This window comes from Halictus rubicundus, chromosome 12 (genome assembly GCF_050948215.1).
Source record: "Halictus rubicundus isolate RS-2024b chromosome 12, iyHalRubi1_principal, whole genome shotgun sequence".
Taxonomy (NCBI): domain Eukaryota; kingdom Metazoa; phylum Arthropoda; class Insecta; order Hymenoptera; family Halictidae; genus Halictus; species Halictus rubicundus.
The window spans coordinates 14,578,921-14,595,538 of NC_135160.1; the positions used below are offsets into that span (position 1 = coordinate 14,578,921).

The 16,618-nt window shown below is 39.0% G+C and overlaps 3 protein-coding genes across 12 annotated transcripts in view; 2 read left to right on the top strand and 1 right to left on the bottom strand.

Annotated features, from left to right (window-relative positions):
- The window catches only part of C3g (C3G guanyl-nucleotide exchange factor), an 85,138-nt gene extending 78,468 nt beyond the window's left edge, over positions 1-6,670 (top strand). For all 7 annotated transcript variants that reach the window (XM_076798243.1, XM_076798238.1, XM_076798244.1 and 4 more), the window contains one exon: positions 107-6,670. In XM_076798243.1, coding sequence (XP_076654358.1) covers positions 107-245 — 139 coding nt within the window. In that variant the 3' untranslated portion in view covers positions 246-6,670. The remainder of the gene's footprint in view (positions 1-106) is intronic.
- LOC143359897 (uncharacterized) lies at positions 4,654-8,928 on the bottom strand. Its single transcript, XM_076798246.1, has 7 exons — positions 8,685-8,928; positions 8,410-8,626; positions 8,058-8,322; positions 7,729-7,932; positions 7,564-7,621; positions 7,389-7,488; positions 4,654-7,232 (listed from the first exon to the last, which is right to left on the bottom strand). Exons 1-4 carry the CDS (start codon positions 8,822-8,824, stop codon positions 7,730-7,732), a joined length of 825 nt encoding a protein of 274 aa, XP_076654361.1. The 5' UTR covers positions 8,825-8,928; the 3' UTR covers positions 4,654-7,232; positions 7,389-7,488; positions 7,564-7,621; position 7,729.
- A 726-nt stretch (positions 8,929-9,654) lies between these two features.
- The window catches only part of Sky (GTPase-activating protein skywalker), a 42,623-nt gene continuing 35,659 nt past the window's right edge, over positions 9,655-16,618 (top strand). For 2 of the 4 annotated variants that reach the window (XM_076798123.1, XM_076798120.1), the window contains exon 1: positions 9,655-10,200. The gene's annotated coding sequence lies outside the window, so the exon portion shown is untranslated. The remainder of the gene's footprint in view (positions 10,201-16,618) is intronic. The other 2 variants (XM_076798121.1, XM_076798122.1) reach the window with 1 other exon arrangement.

Below are 16,618 nucleotides of genomic sequence, written 5' to 3' on the forward strand. Positions count from 1 at the left end.
CATTTATCAGCCATGCCTCGGCGACATATATAGAGAATTCACTATATGCAGTTAATGTCTTCTGAATGCAACCTGAATTTATTAATCTGGTAATTCTTTGTTGCAGGAGATACTCGTTCAAGAAACACGAACGTATAATAACGTTCTTCAACAATTTCAGTGATTTCCTCTGTGAGGAGGCGATGTGGCAGATTTCAGAGAGCATCAAACCGCGTGGAGGTAAAAAGACCCAGTCACAGAACTAGAATATATCTAACCCTTTCACTGCCTGCGTCTCGAAATCGAAAGGCTGAACCAATGAAATTAGATTGTTTATATCTATTTATGGTATTTAGATAATCGCTTAATTGCAAAACCAAACGAAAATTATACAACACACCGAAGGCAGTGAAAGGGTTAGCTCGGTCTACACCGTTTCAACAGCCTCTGTGAGGTTGTATTTTACTTTACGGGAATTTTAATATTCAGTCCATAATCGAGAAGTTGAAACGCAAAAGCTAAGAAGCATGTGTTTAGATTAAATTGAGACTTGATGTATTCATTTCATTTAATATATTAATCGTGTTATGCGAATATCGATTGAATCGAAACGTCGAAAGTTGTGAGAAGAGTTAGGGAGACTCTAAATGAATTAGATAGATCAAATAATGTCTCAAGCGCATTTTTGTAGATATTTTTTCCTTTTGCCATAAGATAGTGTGGAAAATTATATTTGCTATGGAACCTACGCAACATTTACTTAAAAAGAAAAAAAAACAATGCAGCTGTAATGATGCTTAACATAGCACAAAGGGCGAGAAACCCTCACTTTAAGCTATTCTATATGTATGTCTATATGAGAACTATTTATTTATTTCCTTTTGATCAGCGAATTGTAAAAAGTAGTGGATGTCCTTCATTTTTTTTTTAACTTATTTAGATATATATATATATATATATATAAACGTCCATTATATAGCTTTAATGTAGGTAGAAGAACTTTTCGAACGTCAACAGTGAACTGTTGACTGCGCAAGGAAGAAACACCAATAATTCCGTTAATTATTGTAGAACCATCGTTGGCTTCGGATAAGCGCCTGATCGTCGCGCTTCTCCGAGCACATGGTACGACTTGATCGTAACTGTTACATATACTATTGTATATGATTATATAGAAAACCACTTTTTGTTGGGAACTTGTTAATAGGTATCCAAGCTTTTTCAGCTTTAAGTCGAGCGGTTACCTAGAGGTATAGGTAAATTAAGTATGAAATGGAAAACCACAATCGTAACGGCAGAATTGAATTGAAAAGTTTTGAACATCACCTTCTATTTTATCGCGTTTCGAAAAAAGACTTTTTGTATCTTTTAATACTAGCGATGCTACGTTTAATAGCTTTCTCGACTAGGCGAAAGTGAGAATTCTGTTTTCTTACATGTAAATACATTCCGTTAGATCGAAGAAATCTGATCCAAGTCGATTTACCGTTATTCAAGAAACAATTCGCGTCTCCGTTAAATTTATCAGAACTTAATAGAGTGCATCAAGTTTTAAATCTTCTAAAATAAACGACACCGCTGTAATGATAATGGCTGTCTGTGTGCCTCATATTATAGGATGAATGAATATCTGCCTATTAATTAATATTTCTCCGGTTATTGTTTTCTTTCTTTTTTTAGAAATAAATGTCTTGTATACAAAACACTCGACGACAGAACTATGATAACCGGGCTTAAGAGAATTTAAAGAGGTCTCTGTCGTTTGCATGTTAACGCGTTCCGTGTGTGCGTCGACAACGGGTTGTCGCACGGATTTATTATTCACGTTGGAAAGGCCTAAGCAGTTGATAAATTAGTGTCGGTCTATAAACATACGCAAGTTTATTGAAATACTTACCAATACTTAAAACGTCGTGGATGGAAAGCAGAATAGCCCACGATTAGTCACCAAGGTGTAGTTAGAAGTTTGCTATTACAATATAAATATGATAAACAGTTGTCAATTTTCAGGACATGCACCAAATATACATACTTAACTTAGCTTTCAATATCAAAGTCACCGGGATGTAACAGCCGATGAAATTGTGATTACTATAGATGCACTCCGTTAATATCGATGGTAAACAATGGTAAAAGAAAAATCAAAAAACAGGTCAACCGTTAGTTACAAAATTTTTAACGAACCGTAATTGTTGCGCCGATAATTAAGCGAGAATCGTGTAACACGTACGACAGGCCTGTCCAACTTCGAAGGAACGAAGAAATGGGAGAACGGGCCGACGATGAACATTGAATTTCTTTCAACGTGAATTCATGCTGCGTGGTCATGAGCGAATGTGGGTGATAAAAGAAACACATTTCTGTTCGAATAATTGATACGTATAAATGACTCGTCTAATCTAAGGCTAAGAGAACCTTTATTAACGTTGTACATAGTTTGATCGTATTCATAATTTCTTGTACGTACGCGAGTGTCTTCTATTACCCGTAATTGTATATACACAGTGTATTATCTTTACATTAACTTGCGCGTGACGTAATCAGCTCATAGATTTTTTAAGTTCGTTGAAATCATTGTGAAAGCACATTGCGTTATCATATGTTGAACGATCCAGTACCGCAGAGGGCTTCGAAATCGTGCAACAAGTGCAACCGGCAAATTTTTTATGACAATCAAAATCAAAATGTCGCATCTTTATTTTGTAATCTGTATTTCGGAAGAAAACTCAGATTGCAAAATAAGAAAGAAATTATTTGATGATTATAAAGAACGAGTGTGCTTTACTTGATGCACGATTTGGATGTAAATATACATCTATTATTTTTGATTTTGTTTTTCTTTTTTTCTGTAATTTTTTTAATACAATCACTGTCACATTTTTCCGAAAGTTGGATGCACTTTTTCTTTCACATCATATACCACCCTTAAAGGATCCCTGTAACTGAAGTTTTTTCGGTGCTTTTATAAATTTTATTAACAGCTTTATTCATAAAGATTCGCTTCAACGCGAGTTCAAGTGAAATGTAATTACGTGAATCTTCTAGTTCTAGTTAATTCTTCCTCGACTTACCGTGAACAGAATCTTCTTGTAAATCTCAAGTAAATATGTAAGCATTGGTTTTAAGGTAACTTTAACGCTAACCAAACATGAGTGAGATAAAACAGTGAATATGCAACGAAAAATGTAGTCTCGATCAGTCTATTAGGTAGAAACTGTAAGCTTCTTCGCGGTAGGCAATAGCGCTGTGACGAAAGTGGATTAATTTAATAGTCATATTGATAATAAGATATTTTTGAGATTTTATTGCTTCAAGTTCCTTGTAACAAAAACATAAATATCGATGTATCTGTGCTAAGAAGGTTGAAATACCTGTACTTTGTGTGCTTTAAGGACTTTTTCTAAATTTGGTCTAGCATTACTACCAGTATAATAAAATTTATAGGGCAACAGATTATAAAATGAAATTGTTTCACAATTAGTAATAACATAGTTATTGGTTTTATGTACATATATATAAACCTACTAGTTAAACAGAATAAGGCAACTACATACATTGCTCACTTTTTTTAGATTCAACTCCACACACATTTTCTACATTCAAATCCAAATTTGTACATAATTTTTAAAATTTCTTTCTTTCTTCGTTTCTGACTAGAAGAATATAAATGCTACTGTGTATCAGTTAATTGCATTTACTTAAATGAACAAAAAGGTAGAATGTTTAAGAAATATGTACGTACAAGCGCAGCAAGCTTTCCATTTCTACTGTGACCCAGAGCGAATTTAGTTTTCCTGTGACTGTCATAAATTCATAGGTCTCAGCCAAATATATCTTATTATCAATTATCTAATTTATCTTAAGCGGATAGATTGATTCCTGCGATAGTATCCTTTCAAATCTGATTAACCAGATCTAAGCTAGCATAGGCGTAAATATAATGAATCTATGTTTTTTCTATCTTCAGCTGAACGTAGATAGTAGCTTCTAAGGAGACAGTCTGTACACGAAAATGGACTCTAAAGCAATTGCTGTTGAAATTACTCTTACAATGCAAAGGAACTTGCACGTCGTGAACACAATGAACGATGCTGTTTGATTACCACATAGATCAGTACTTCCATGGCGAGGGGTATTTGCACTTTTAACGATAACATTGTACATACATGTATACATATACATATATATATATATTACGAATTTAACGATCGAATGAACCATCGATCTCTTACTATTATATTTTCGAGATGAAAGAATGCAAGTTTTAAGACATGGCAAAACTCGAATCAAAAACAAAAACATGTGAGCGAAATCTTAATGGGAATATGGGAACTTTGTTTAGGCGTTTCAGATTAGTACAGAACCGCACGTCAAATAACTCTCGCCGAAATTGAATTTAACGATGTTCTGAATGTATTGTTCTAACAAAGAAACAATAAGTAAATATTCTTAGCGGATATCGATAAGCATCAAACAAGTAATAATTACTATTAATGTGTTACTGATCTCTTATCGCAAACAAAAAATATACATGTAACTTTAACATTAAATAGATATGATGGTAAGTATTAAACAAAAACGATACCGATCAAACAATAATCATAGTGATTATTGATGCTCTGGCCGATGTACGTTCAAAGTATCTCGGCAAGGGTGTCGGTCATCATGCAAAACAAAAACGACATATCCACATGGCACAGTATTGCTGTATAGAAGACAGTCATAATGAACAATTTTACTTAGAAATGGAGTCTCGGATGCAGTAGTTGGTTTCGAAACGTCGTCTACCTTTTAAACTTTCATTGTTTTCTGAACGATCACGTAATTTGTTCGTTTGTCCGACAGTATGCGATATTCGTAATTGACATGTTCGTATCTTCAATTAAAATATACGTATTTAGTTGCAGCATTTTTTAATTCACATCTTTATATCTAATTTAAAGTATACACAATGAAGTAGCAAAATGGACAACATTCATTCATCAACAATGTGCCCGTAAAATTTAAACATTTATCACTTCGAATGGACCCACTGTTTTTAATGTACAATAACATTATTGTATTGTTAGTTATACTATTAATATTAGAATGCTAATACGCTCCGCTAATATTAGTGACGTATGTAGTAATGAACACTTCTTAACCACCACAATAAATTTGTGGCTACATTGAATAATTAAAATGTTGCAAAAACAGTGATTCGCTAGAATTGAATGGAAACGAAATTTTATTATTAAATGTCATCAACTAAACGGAATCAGGTTTTTCGGATATTATAGTATCGGATTTCTATGACCGTGTCAATTGTATTATTCGGTGCTGTTTCGTGCAAACAACAAATTGCACAAGTCGTAGTCTACGTTTAACAATCCCCTGCAAACGTTGTCTGGAATGTATTTTTTGAAAAAGTAATATTGAATTCGTAGTGTCATACTTTCCGAAAGAAAATGGTTGAACTTATTTAGCAATCCGAATATCGTCAGCAGAAAATTAAACGATTTTAATAGTCGTCATTACAAGCAAACGAATTGTTAATATCGAGTTTGGAAACCAATCTAATAGGTTCAATCGACGATTCATGGTACTAGGGTCTTCGGATTCATTCCTTAAATAAAAAGCAAAATAATCGTGCGATCTTACATTTACTTCGATCTTGAGGAACGTTAATTTCATACGAAAAACACATTTCTGTGCATTATTTAAGGGATTAATCCTGTTGTAGTCCGTATTCGAAGCGTTACAACTGCGAGTCGAAATTTGTAACTTATTCGTCCCCCATGGAGATACATAGCGACAAAATGATATCGAAAGACATTTATATTGTATGTGTCTAATCTGTAGGTATTATAGTCGATAGAACAGGTATAGATCGTTGATATTCAATGACGCTGATTGCACTTTGACTTCTCAATTAATTGTCCCCACCCCCAATGTAATTCTTACCCTTGGGGCTAGAAATCGTCTGACCACGAACGATAAGAATTTGTTTAAATATATTCTTCCTTAACTCACAAGTCACAGTTTTCTTCCTCTGGCTGTAAGTTTGTCAGAAGATTATTGTCACGAATAGTGTATAGTCAGTGGAAGAAATTGGAGAAAGCGAGGTGAATGAAAAGAGAAAATCAAAAAAACCAAAAAAAAGAAGGATGAAAATTTCCGAACACAGCAAAAGTTCGCTATATCGTTTCTACCGACTATATCAACGCGTAATTGTGAAACGTACGGGAAACAGAACACAATTCACTGAGCATATCATTTGTAAGCGAGCGATTACTAATTATCATTGTACCCGAGGTCCCCTTCAATTATTCTCCATAACGAGAAAAGAAGTTTCGACAATTATGCCGAGGAAAGATACACGTAATGTTGTGCTCACGCGTTTAATTGTGCGATTTATTGCGTATACCAGTCATATTTTTCTATGAACGTTTTTCTTACTGTGCTGCAAACACGCGCCGTTTAGAGCCACGCGTTTATTTCGATGCGATTTACGCACGATTAATCTTAAGTACGTACCTACGATCATTACTTACAGATTGCCGTGGAATATATTTTCCTTCTGTTTCGTCGGTCTGCAACTATTGCGTATGTTGGACATATGTTTGTATGCGTATGAACGTTATCGAACGAATGGTTTTGCTTCTTTTGTAATAGGTGTACGAAGAAGTGAAATAAAAATGTGTTAAAGTCAGCATTACTTGTGATTGTACCCTAACGAGGCGTGAAAAACAGATAACTAGAGACACAATGAGAAGATATTCAAGGAAATAGTATTATAGATAGAATTAGAGCTAGCACCTCTACCCGAGTACCCATGAAATACCCGGGTATCTCATGAGACAGCCGAGTACTTACCCAGGTACCAGAGTATCTCATGAGGTCTCACAACTGGCTACTAGTAGGTAATGAATAACTGAAGAATGCTGACATTAACCATTCTGTAATTGCTTGGAAAATAATTACATTTTATTGTGAAATCTCATTACACTCTTATTGCCTCCTTATTTTACGGTCAGAAAAATCCGCAATTAATAAAAGGCCATCTTTTCCGCACAGACGATTGCACACAACCATATTGCACATGATATTATTGGACACATTTGGTGTGTGTGGACCGGCTTTACCCACTAATGCTCCTCCCTACACTAGTGGCCCTGGTAACTGATGGGTACCGACTGGTATTCCCGTAGACTGTATGTGGGTTGGTCCTTTTATCTCTTCATTCCTGGGCCCAGTGAACTCTCCAGTGAACACTGTAGAAGCATATAAATGTCACTATGTCTTCAATTAATTGTTTATTTGTAACTTCTTCTATTAATTTACTTATGCCAACAAATACTGTAACAAATATTGTACTTATACAAACCTAACCAAGACCTAACCCAGACCAATCACAAATCACAACTTACCATGGGAAACAACAACTTGAATTCATCCAATTCAACAGGTGCGCAGTCGTTGCGTGAGCGAATTCCGACTGATGACGGTACGCTGCATTAGCTTGACACGCTGCATATAAAAATTAAAATATGCTAAACCTTTCCAACATGTAACAGGGTTAGATATTCTGATAGTGTTGCTTACCTTGCCAAAAATTGTATGTTTCATTGCGGGGGAATGCACCGCTTCACAGATTGGATGCCTGTGAAAGTTGAGCAATTTTAACGTTTTTTGTATACCTACAATTCTATTTGCAATTCGATTAGTCCACATAGGTGAGCAATCTAATATTGTCAAATTTTAACTTACTTTATTCAAAAACGTATTGCATTCGAATCGCTTCCATGAGAGATGCCATCTGATCGGTTTTGTTGTGGCGACAAAATTGTCGCCACAAATATTCGCATAACCGATCAGCAAAATCATCGTCATGGAAACGACCCCTTCCCCGCATCCAATCTTCGGCAGGACGGAAATTCGACTCGATTTTCTGAGTTTGGGTGCCATTACTTCCTGTAATTAAATTTTGATTTAATGAACTTTTACATGAAAGTGTAACCATATGATTTGGTAATTAGGTATTCACTTCAACGATTCCCCACCGATTTCAAATTAGATTTAGCAATATTATTAATTACCCATGAACTCTAGCCTGTGGATCACCGTTTTGTGAATGTAGCCTGCGGCAGTGAGACCTGCATAACTGTGGAAACAATCCGTGTGTACCTCACTACCGACAGCTACATTCTCCATAATGATGGCAACCAATGTTTCGGATGTGCTGTTTTCCGCTACTGCCATTCGACAGTCGCCTGTCTCGACATCGACCATCCCTAAGACCCAATGGCCCTCGACTCTGCGGCCACGATTATGTTTCCGCTTGCCAAATTTGGCTTTGTCAATCTGCGAAATAATATAAAAAGAAAGTTGTATATATCTCCCTTCCCAAACCTCTCGAAAAGCCTAACACGAACCAACAATATCTTGTACCTGAACTATAATCGGATTACCAGATGCCGAAATCCCTCCTAATTTCGGCTTATCCAATTGAATCTTGGTGAAAAGGTCAACGATTATCTCACGGCAGTAGTGGAACCACGTCGCAACGGCAGCCGATCCTGTAGCTGATGCATCGTCCGAATTGAAATCGCACAATTCGTGTGCAGTATCAGCATACGACAGGTCCCGCGTGAAGCAGTATAATAATCTTAAAAAATTAACAATTTACCAAATCGTACGAATGCATCAATAAGTGTAAAACTTACCTTATTGCTTTATGTAAAGGCAAATGTATATCTTCAAAGAAAGAATCAACAGTTGCCGAGTACTGTCGGCATGTTTCACGACCAACAGTACATCGGAAACGGCCGATACCATGTACGGATGCACTTTTAAACAATTTCATCGCCGTACGATGTACACCACAATTTTTACACTCTCGTAGTAGTCCGTGTTCGCGAGCCCAAACAAGTGCAGCTTCGTTGGAAGTCGGCAAATTCGAAAAATTGAACCGTATGTTCGCCATTTTGGTAACAACTAGAAAATTGGAGAAATCGAATAACTTTTCAAAGATAGCCGTTCTACGTTACCGACATCACCTGCGTACTCCTACATCTCGTCTGTGATATTAGTTCCACAATATTAGTTCCAACCGATACGGTAGGATGTGACACAGAACTGGTAAGGGGGCTCTAAAGCCCCGCGGACGTGAGAGAAAAAAATACATTGGATGATTGGTCTTATTCCTCGTCTATGCTTCTATACCAGAGAAAAATTGAGAGTGCTCACGCCCGTGATTTTAGTATCCCTGGTAGAGTGCTGCCCCCTAGTCTAATTTTTAGCCTGGACCAGAACCTGCATCAGCTTCCCTGCATCATTAGCAGCGGATTCCAAATAATGCCAGAGTGGATGCTACTTATACGTTAAAAGAGGCTCTTCTATGTAGGCTTTGCTCCAGCCGAAAAGATGATGCAGGTTCTGTTCCAGGCTAAAAAGATGATGCAGAAAAGTGGGGACAGTAAAACCCCGAGCGTGAGCACTCTCATTTCCTTTCGGAATGTACCATCGGAATATCTGCCGGTCGCAGCCCCCTGTCGTCAATCACGAGAATCGTCATTACTAATTTATCATTCCGCGAGAGAACAGGTTGCAAGCGGTAGAGGTCGCTGTACGTGCCGCGTGAACCCGGACTGTGGCCGCCATAGGGGGGCACCACCGGAAGAGTCGGGGTTCCGAAAATTCCGACCGCACAGTTGTTCTTGAAAGAATGCAATACGCGGACGTATCGTGCTCGTACGTACGAGGTCGAGCTGTCGTTCCGTAAGCGAATCCGCCTGTGCCGATAGATGTACGCGAACGATTCAGAATCTCGGCGTTAGTGACCGATAAGGTGCCTCGTCGCAAGCCAACGAAAACCAGTACACAACGAGAGGATATACGTGACAGCGACACGACAGTGGCATGGAATAAGCGGTGGCTTCTTGCACGACTAGATATACCCGACGGGCGAAGCGTTACGCGAAAAAAGTCGACAAGAAAAGTGCGTCTACGCGAGTGAATAGAGTGCCCCCAACCCTGATCTCAGCGCCCTTTCGAAGTCGTTGACAGTAGCCACCCGTGATTGAACGGTCTCGCCGATGACGTGCCGTGAACCGGCCCACGATAATACAACAAAGGTGTTGCATGTTGCCTGCTAACCGTAGAACAGAGCCTCTCTGCTGTGGGATATCAGCCGTCGAGGTGGGTCGCACCGACGAGACTGTGGACGTCCCTAGATTGGCGGTAAATATACACATTTATCTAACCAGTGTGTGTCCTCTCTCGATCCTCTCGCTCCCTAGCCTCTAGCCTCTTGGTCCCTCTTGCCCGCTATCTTACGTCCCTATCGCATCATCCATGCAACTGTCTGGCCTGTGCACGTTTTCGAGAGGCGATCGACACCTCGACGGATACATACATACATATATGTAACAGAATTTACTCCGCTCCTCCTTTACTCGTACCCCGACCACCCGTGACTCCGACCTGTTCGCTGGTTCGTTCGCCCTCTCACCGGTGGCACGTATTAATATTGATCTGAGGGCCGGAGTTAAGCCCCGGGAGGACTCGATATCGCCTGCGCTTTTCTGGCCACGAAAATTCGGTAACTTGGCTCCGCCCAACCACCAATTTTCCCATCCCGGCGACACCACTCGCGAACACCGTTTTTCCTCGCACAGTTTCTCCAAGGTGTGTGCGCGCGTGTAGGCCCGGGGTTCTTGCGAAATTGATTCGTTTTGCCTGTGCACAAATCCGCGGACACTCGACCCGGAGTTGATTTACGGGCGTGCAATAAACGTCGAGCCATGTCGAGTGGGATCCTCCCAGGCTCGGACACTCGAGAGGATCGGTCTCTCTGAAATCTCTGCGAAGGTTAATCCGCTGGACGACGATCGGACCGGTGTGTGTCTCCGTGTGTGTGTGTGTCTTTCGGAATTGTACGCGTCGACTGCCGCGAATGATTTCGCGCTGGTTTCGCAGTTACACCGTGCATCGCTTATTTTCCCGAGAGAGGACGATAACGGACGCGATAAGGGCGCGCATTTGCGCTCGCGGATCTGCGCTTCGTCACCCGGCGCGAGATCAAAGATCCTCCTTGCGAACGCGTGCTCGTCGATGATCACGACGAGCGGTCGTCGTCGTGGAGACCGAGGCGGTTTTTCGTTTGCCGCTTGAAAACCGAGGCACCACGCGTTTCGCCGAATTACATAAGTCAATTAGTCTATTTTCAGATGGCAAAATTCTTAAACGTGCAGGTTATAGCCGGTCCGTCCGTCCGGTGGCTCAGCCTCGATTACTTTAACACGCCTCTGCGCGAATTGAATCCGCGAATTTCTAGGTTACATTCGCGGACCAGCTTCTAGCCCTTGCCTCGGTTCGGCTACCGTGTCACCGCGAATCCGCCATTTCTATTCCTTTTTTACCACGGTTTTACCTGGGCCTCGATGAATTTTCTCGCTTCCACTTGTAACAATAATAATTTCGTGCCCCTGTCGATTTTTTAACAAGTAGACACGAACATTTTATACGTAGACAAAGTATATTGAACTTTCCGAGCAAATGCAAGAAGGTCATAGAACGAAATGGTGTCGGTGCCCGGGTCTAGTTTGACCGATAGTATCAAAATCGTCGTACGATTACTCAATTCGAAACAACGGTGATATTAATGAGTTTACAAGAACTGCAATATCTTTTAAAAATTGCTAAATAAACTCATAATACTTTCTTAACCCGTTTGCATGATTAGCGTATATATACGCTCAATTTTCCTGGTCACTATCACCGGAGCGTATATATACGCTCAATTTATTTTTTCTTATAATGCTGAAATATGAAGTTCTTTTACTTGTAGTCATTTTTGTACTTAAATATAATAAAAAAAAAAAAAATAAGTTTGGTGATAAAGGCCTTCTTGGCAAATTCGATCATTTCATCTGCTTTTGTCGGTCGAATGTAGAAAATATTTTCCACGTTAAATATGCGAATACATAATCGTGATGATTTATTCGATCGAATACGTTCTGCCGTTTGTTTCGAGCAAAGGCGGAAATGGTGGGCAGGTAAAAACTTTTAAATAGACTGGTGTGGTTGTTGCCGCGAGCGTGTTTCGATAATCCACGCGAACTGTAGTTCCAAAATGCTGAAATAGAAACTCGCAGTTGTCGCGTGGTCGCGTTGTTGTGTAAATATATTGTACACACGATCGAAGAAATAGTAGAGAGACGCTAGCGAAACAAATTTGTCGAATAATTTTGCCACGCAACTCGCTGCCTGCCAAATGTTTTCGCACGTGAACGTTAGTGCCAATGCGAGCATTTCGCTCGGCAAGAGAAACTCCGTCACCCTCGAAATTCTGTACGCGTGCAATTTTAGGTTTTAGAACACAGAGGGATAACAGTTTTTGCTCAGACAGAAAGTAAAGAAAATCGACCGACTATAGTTTGCGATATGGCTTTTACGCAGTCGTGTTATTTTTATAGGGCGAAATTGGGACCAAATGGCGGCGAAACTTGAAAACAAACCGAAGAGAAATACAGAGTGTTTCCATTGTTATTTCGTTAATATTCCGTTGATCCGAGTCTTTCTAGAAATCGGTGTTTCAGCAAAATAAAAGTTTGAGAACCACTACGGATAAACGGAGACGTGCAGAAACTGCTCTACCGAAGAAATTGGCGTTCTTTCGTGTCTTTACGTACGATTTCCTGGCACGCTATAAAACATTAATTACGGAAATGTATTTCCTAGAACTGCCCACTAATTTATTAACGTTACACGATGCACTGTAATTTGGTTAATGCACCGTTCTACAATATGGTGAAGACTAACCACCTGTAAGATAATAAATTATTTCATAACGGACAATGCAGAGTACAATTTTTGTCAAGATTTGCTTTCCCCGACAGTCGGGCTCGCGAACCTGGTGGACATGCGTTTGTTTGATTATGTCTTCGCGCAGCAGCTCTCACTGTGCGCTATCTGCGAGCATGATCGCAGATTTATGTTCTTAACAATAGTTCTGTATTAAACAGAGACATAAATCATTGGAGCAAATATGACTAATAAACGCGAACCTTTATGCAAAATAAAGACTGTCTTGGTATTTGCATTAATTGCACAAAACAGGAGCCAAATAGGACTTTCTTTTTTCTTTTAGCACTAGGTTTACGGAGCACTAAAAGCGACTATTTTTCATTACTTCATAAAAATAACAAGAACGTGCTACCCACATTTTTAGCAATATTTTTAAAATAATATATACCCAAAGAAATAAATTTGCCAAATAATTTCTTATGTATGCGTCCTTAGAATCTTAATAATATTAAATTTGACGGGTTCCGTAAATCTAGTGTTAATAATTTTAATGAGCTGACACTGGTACGGTTGACGTTCTTAAATTCTTTTAATATATTTACTATATTTACTATTTTCTTGCGACCGGGTAGTATTGTAGCAAGGTAGAAGATATACGAAGAAAATAAAATCGATCTTCTCGAAAAGAAAGCGCGAGTAAGTCGGTCTCATTGTGTCATATTGTGCTATTGTCTTTCGTAGCGTCCCTTGTTGAGGTTATCGCTATAAGAAAACCCTTACATAAAAGGAAATTTAAGAATCGTTTGGAACGGGCGGGTAAGAAGCCTATGAAGTATAATAACGTGGTGTCTGATGCAACTCCGAGTAAGACATAATTTGCCCGTGTTTACGCACACATTTAGTTATTCAGCACGAAATGCACCAAACTTATCTGGCGTGACGTGCTCGGTCATTGTTCAGCGCTTTAATACGCGATGGAAAAACTTCGAAATTACGGCACTTTGATCGTGTTTATATACAACAGTTAACGAGGAATCATGCTCTCGGGAATTAGCCGCGCGGATCGTTCACGTTCTAACAAATAACTCCACAAAAGTTCGCTTGACGAATGCGGTTTGTTCTAAAAAGAACAATTGTGGTGGTCTAATTTTGTAAAACGTTAGACGCTGAATGGAAATCATTTTGCATTGATTGAAAAGTGTCGAAAGACAAAAACTGTAAAAAAAATACGCTGAAAATAATGTTTGTTATTAATGTTTGGAACTCTTTATGCAAAATAAAAATTGTCTGCGCCAATTACAAGAAGCAGGGTTCGAACACGAACGTATTAGTTTTTTAAACAATTTTTACCTGTTGAAAATTGCATGACAATACTCTTCTTATAAATGCATACAATCCGCAGTCTAATAATTCTTTTAAACGACCTTGAAACTTGACACGACATTAGCTTTAAAGAGACTAACGGTCAGCCGATCTTTATGCAAAGTAAAAATTGTCTGCACCAATTACGATAAGCAGGATTCAAGCACAAAGCGTATTCCTTCTCTTAATAATTTGAATAAGCAGAATACAACAGGACAATACATTTCCTCCTTTCGATGTCCTCCATATTTTCAGCATTCGTGTTTGCCATAAATGCATAAAATCTCGCAGGAGTCTTAAGGAAGTTTCAACTTCTTTTCTAATTTTGCTAACAGCCTCGAAAGATATTGAAAATGCCAGAAAGTGGTATTGGAAGGTGGAAAATTTCATTTACAAGTATTTCTCCGGGAATAGCTTCCCTCTAGAACTGTTAAAAAATCTAACAAACACACGTAGTTCAATTAATTGCGCAATCTCGAGGAGTTTTCCGGGGGCAGGAAAGATTGGGAACCGCTGCAACGCGAGAAGCGTGAATTTCGCTTCCCTCGTATCCGTTACTCTTTTCTGTATTTATGTAATTCTCCGCGGATTGCACAATTTTAATTAAGGCGTGCACTTTCATTCCGAATATCGCGAACGATACGGGGCGTTGCGTGCCGAACGAATCGAACGAAACTGTACGGTCGACACCCCGCGAACTCCGTTTCGGTTTTTCCGCGAAAGTTACGCGATCTTACGGATTTCACGAAGACTGTACAATCATATTGAATTTCGCAATTCGCCTGAGTCACCAGCGACGGTGATACACACTGCGGTCGAACTTTTAACACCTACCGGATATGCCTGTTAATCGGCTTTTTAATGACCGAGCTTTACATTGTAAAAGAACTCGATAATTCTCTTTCGAGAGGGAAGACCACCTTGACTAAAAATCTCCTATGCGAGAAATGCCGGGTTTTACGCTAATACAAATAAATCTCTAGACTTTATTCTCCATTTTCTTCTGATGAAACTATTTAAAAAATGGCAGAATTATTCGCCATAGCCGTTTTCCAAACGGTCTTTTATCGATACATCGATGGGTGGCCGCCATTGCGGACCAAAAATTGAAACGTCTGAAACGAACAATCTTTTTTCTTCTCGAACCAGAATTTTCTAATTCCTAAATTGACTAAACCCCCTTAACCCCTTGCGCTACTATTTAATTTGTGATTATAATGACTAGAAATTCTTCATCGTTCAGAATTTCATAGAAAAGAAAAGATAATATTCATTATATGCCTTTTTCTCCAAAGGATATATATATCAACTACAACAAAATAGAATGTTATTTCGGTTTAAAGGAAATGAATAACATACATATTTATTAGACTCTGTTCAGAATGTTCATCGCGAGTCTGACTCGATATTGTAGGGCAAGGGGTTAAATAATAATTTCGGAAGAAGTTGTTACGTTATACTAATTCTAAAAATTGGTTGGGTTATGAATTGCAGTGGTTTTTCAACGATTTATCGACAGCCCCTCGACTGGCGATCTTTGGTTTCGAAAAGGTTATTAGAAAATTGGTGTAAAGTGTTAAGTAACCGGTAATTGATGGATTAAGGTGCGCATCGATCGGACGCGTCGAGTACCTTTTGACCTGTTTCGAACCGGTGCGCACGGCCAGGATGACCCATATTCGGAATTTGGGTTAAGAGTTGCTCACGGAAAATGGATGTCGCAGGCTTTCGATACGGTCTCGTATCTGCTCGATTATCGCTCGTCGAGTGCGTTCGCAAACACGCGACGGAATGGGAAAGAATCGAATACCGATGAAATACAGTGAAACGATTATGTACGCACCGAATATCGTTTGTACAGGTATCACTTAATCCTCAGGCTTTCGACTTGATTTCTATAGACCGTTGCAATCACAGCCGGATGATACCTTTGTCCATTTTCGACTCTCACGCGTCCCTATTCTGAAGTCAACTTCGGAACGCATTGATCCCCTTATCGAAGCTAATGCTACCCCTCGAAGCGTCCAATGAAAATTGGTAATCTAATCGCTGAACGGATTAATTGCATACATCTAATTAATATGTCTATTGATGACTGTGTCTTATCTTGAAAGAGGTTTAAAATTCTCCTCTTGAACAGTGACCTCGAATTTGTTTACCGAATGCTTTTGGTTTTTGCTCAACATTTAGAAAACTGATTACGAAATCCCTGGATTTTTTAAACTATTAAATAATGTATTGCTGAAGTTTCTTAGTCCACTAATTGATGCATTAGCATATACGACACAGCCTGGAATATACGTTCGTTTAAACATTCAATTAACAAGTGTGATAAAAAGTTTGTTAAAAGAAGAACGTGCTTGTTTTCGCTCCTTTTTTTTATCTCGGATCTTGTGTCCATACGAGGACTCCGAAAATAAGCGATATCTCGGATTTAAATGTCGTGTAGCATGTAACCGTGTACATTTCACGTGCCACACCTCTGACT

Coding starts and splice junctions, on each gene's coding strand:
- LOC143359897 (XM_076798246.1), bottom strand. CDS start 8,824: ATGAAATTGTTTAAAAGTGCATCCGTACATGGTATCGGCCGTTTCCGA. Junction 8,627..8,684: donor CCTTTACATAAAGCAATAAG/GTAAGTTTTACA, acceptor TAATTTTTTAAG/ATTATTATACTGCTTCACGC. Junction 7,933..8,057: donor CCACAGGCTAGAGTTCATGG/GTAATTAATAAT, acceptor ATTTAATTACAG/GAAGTAATGGCACCCAAACT.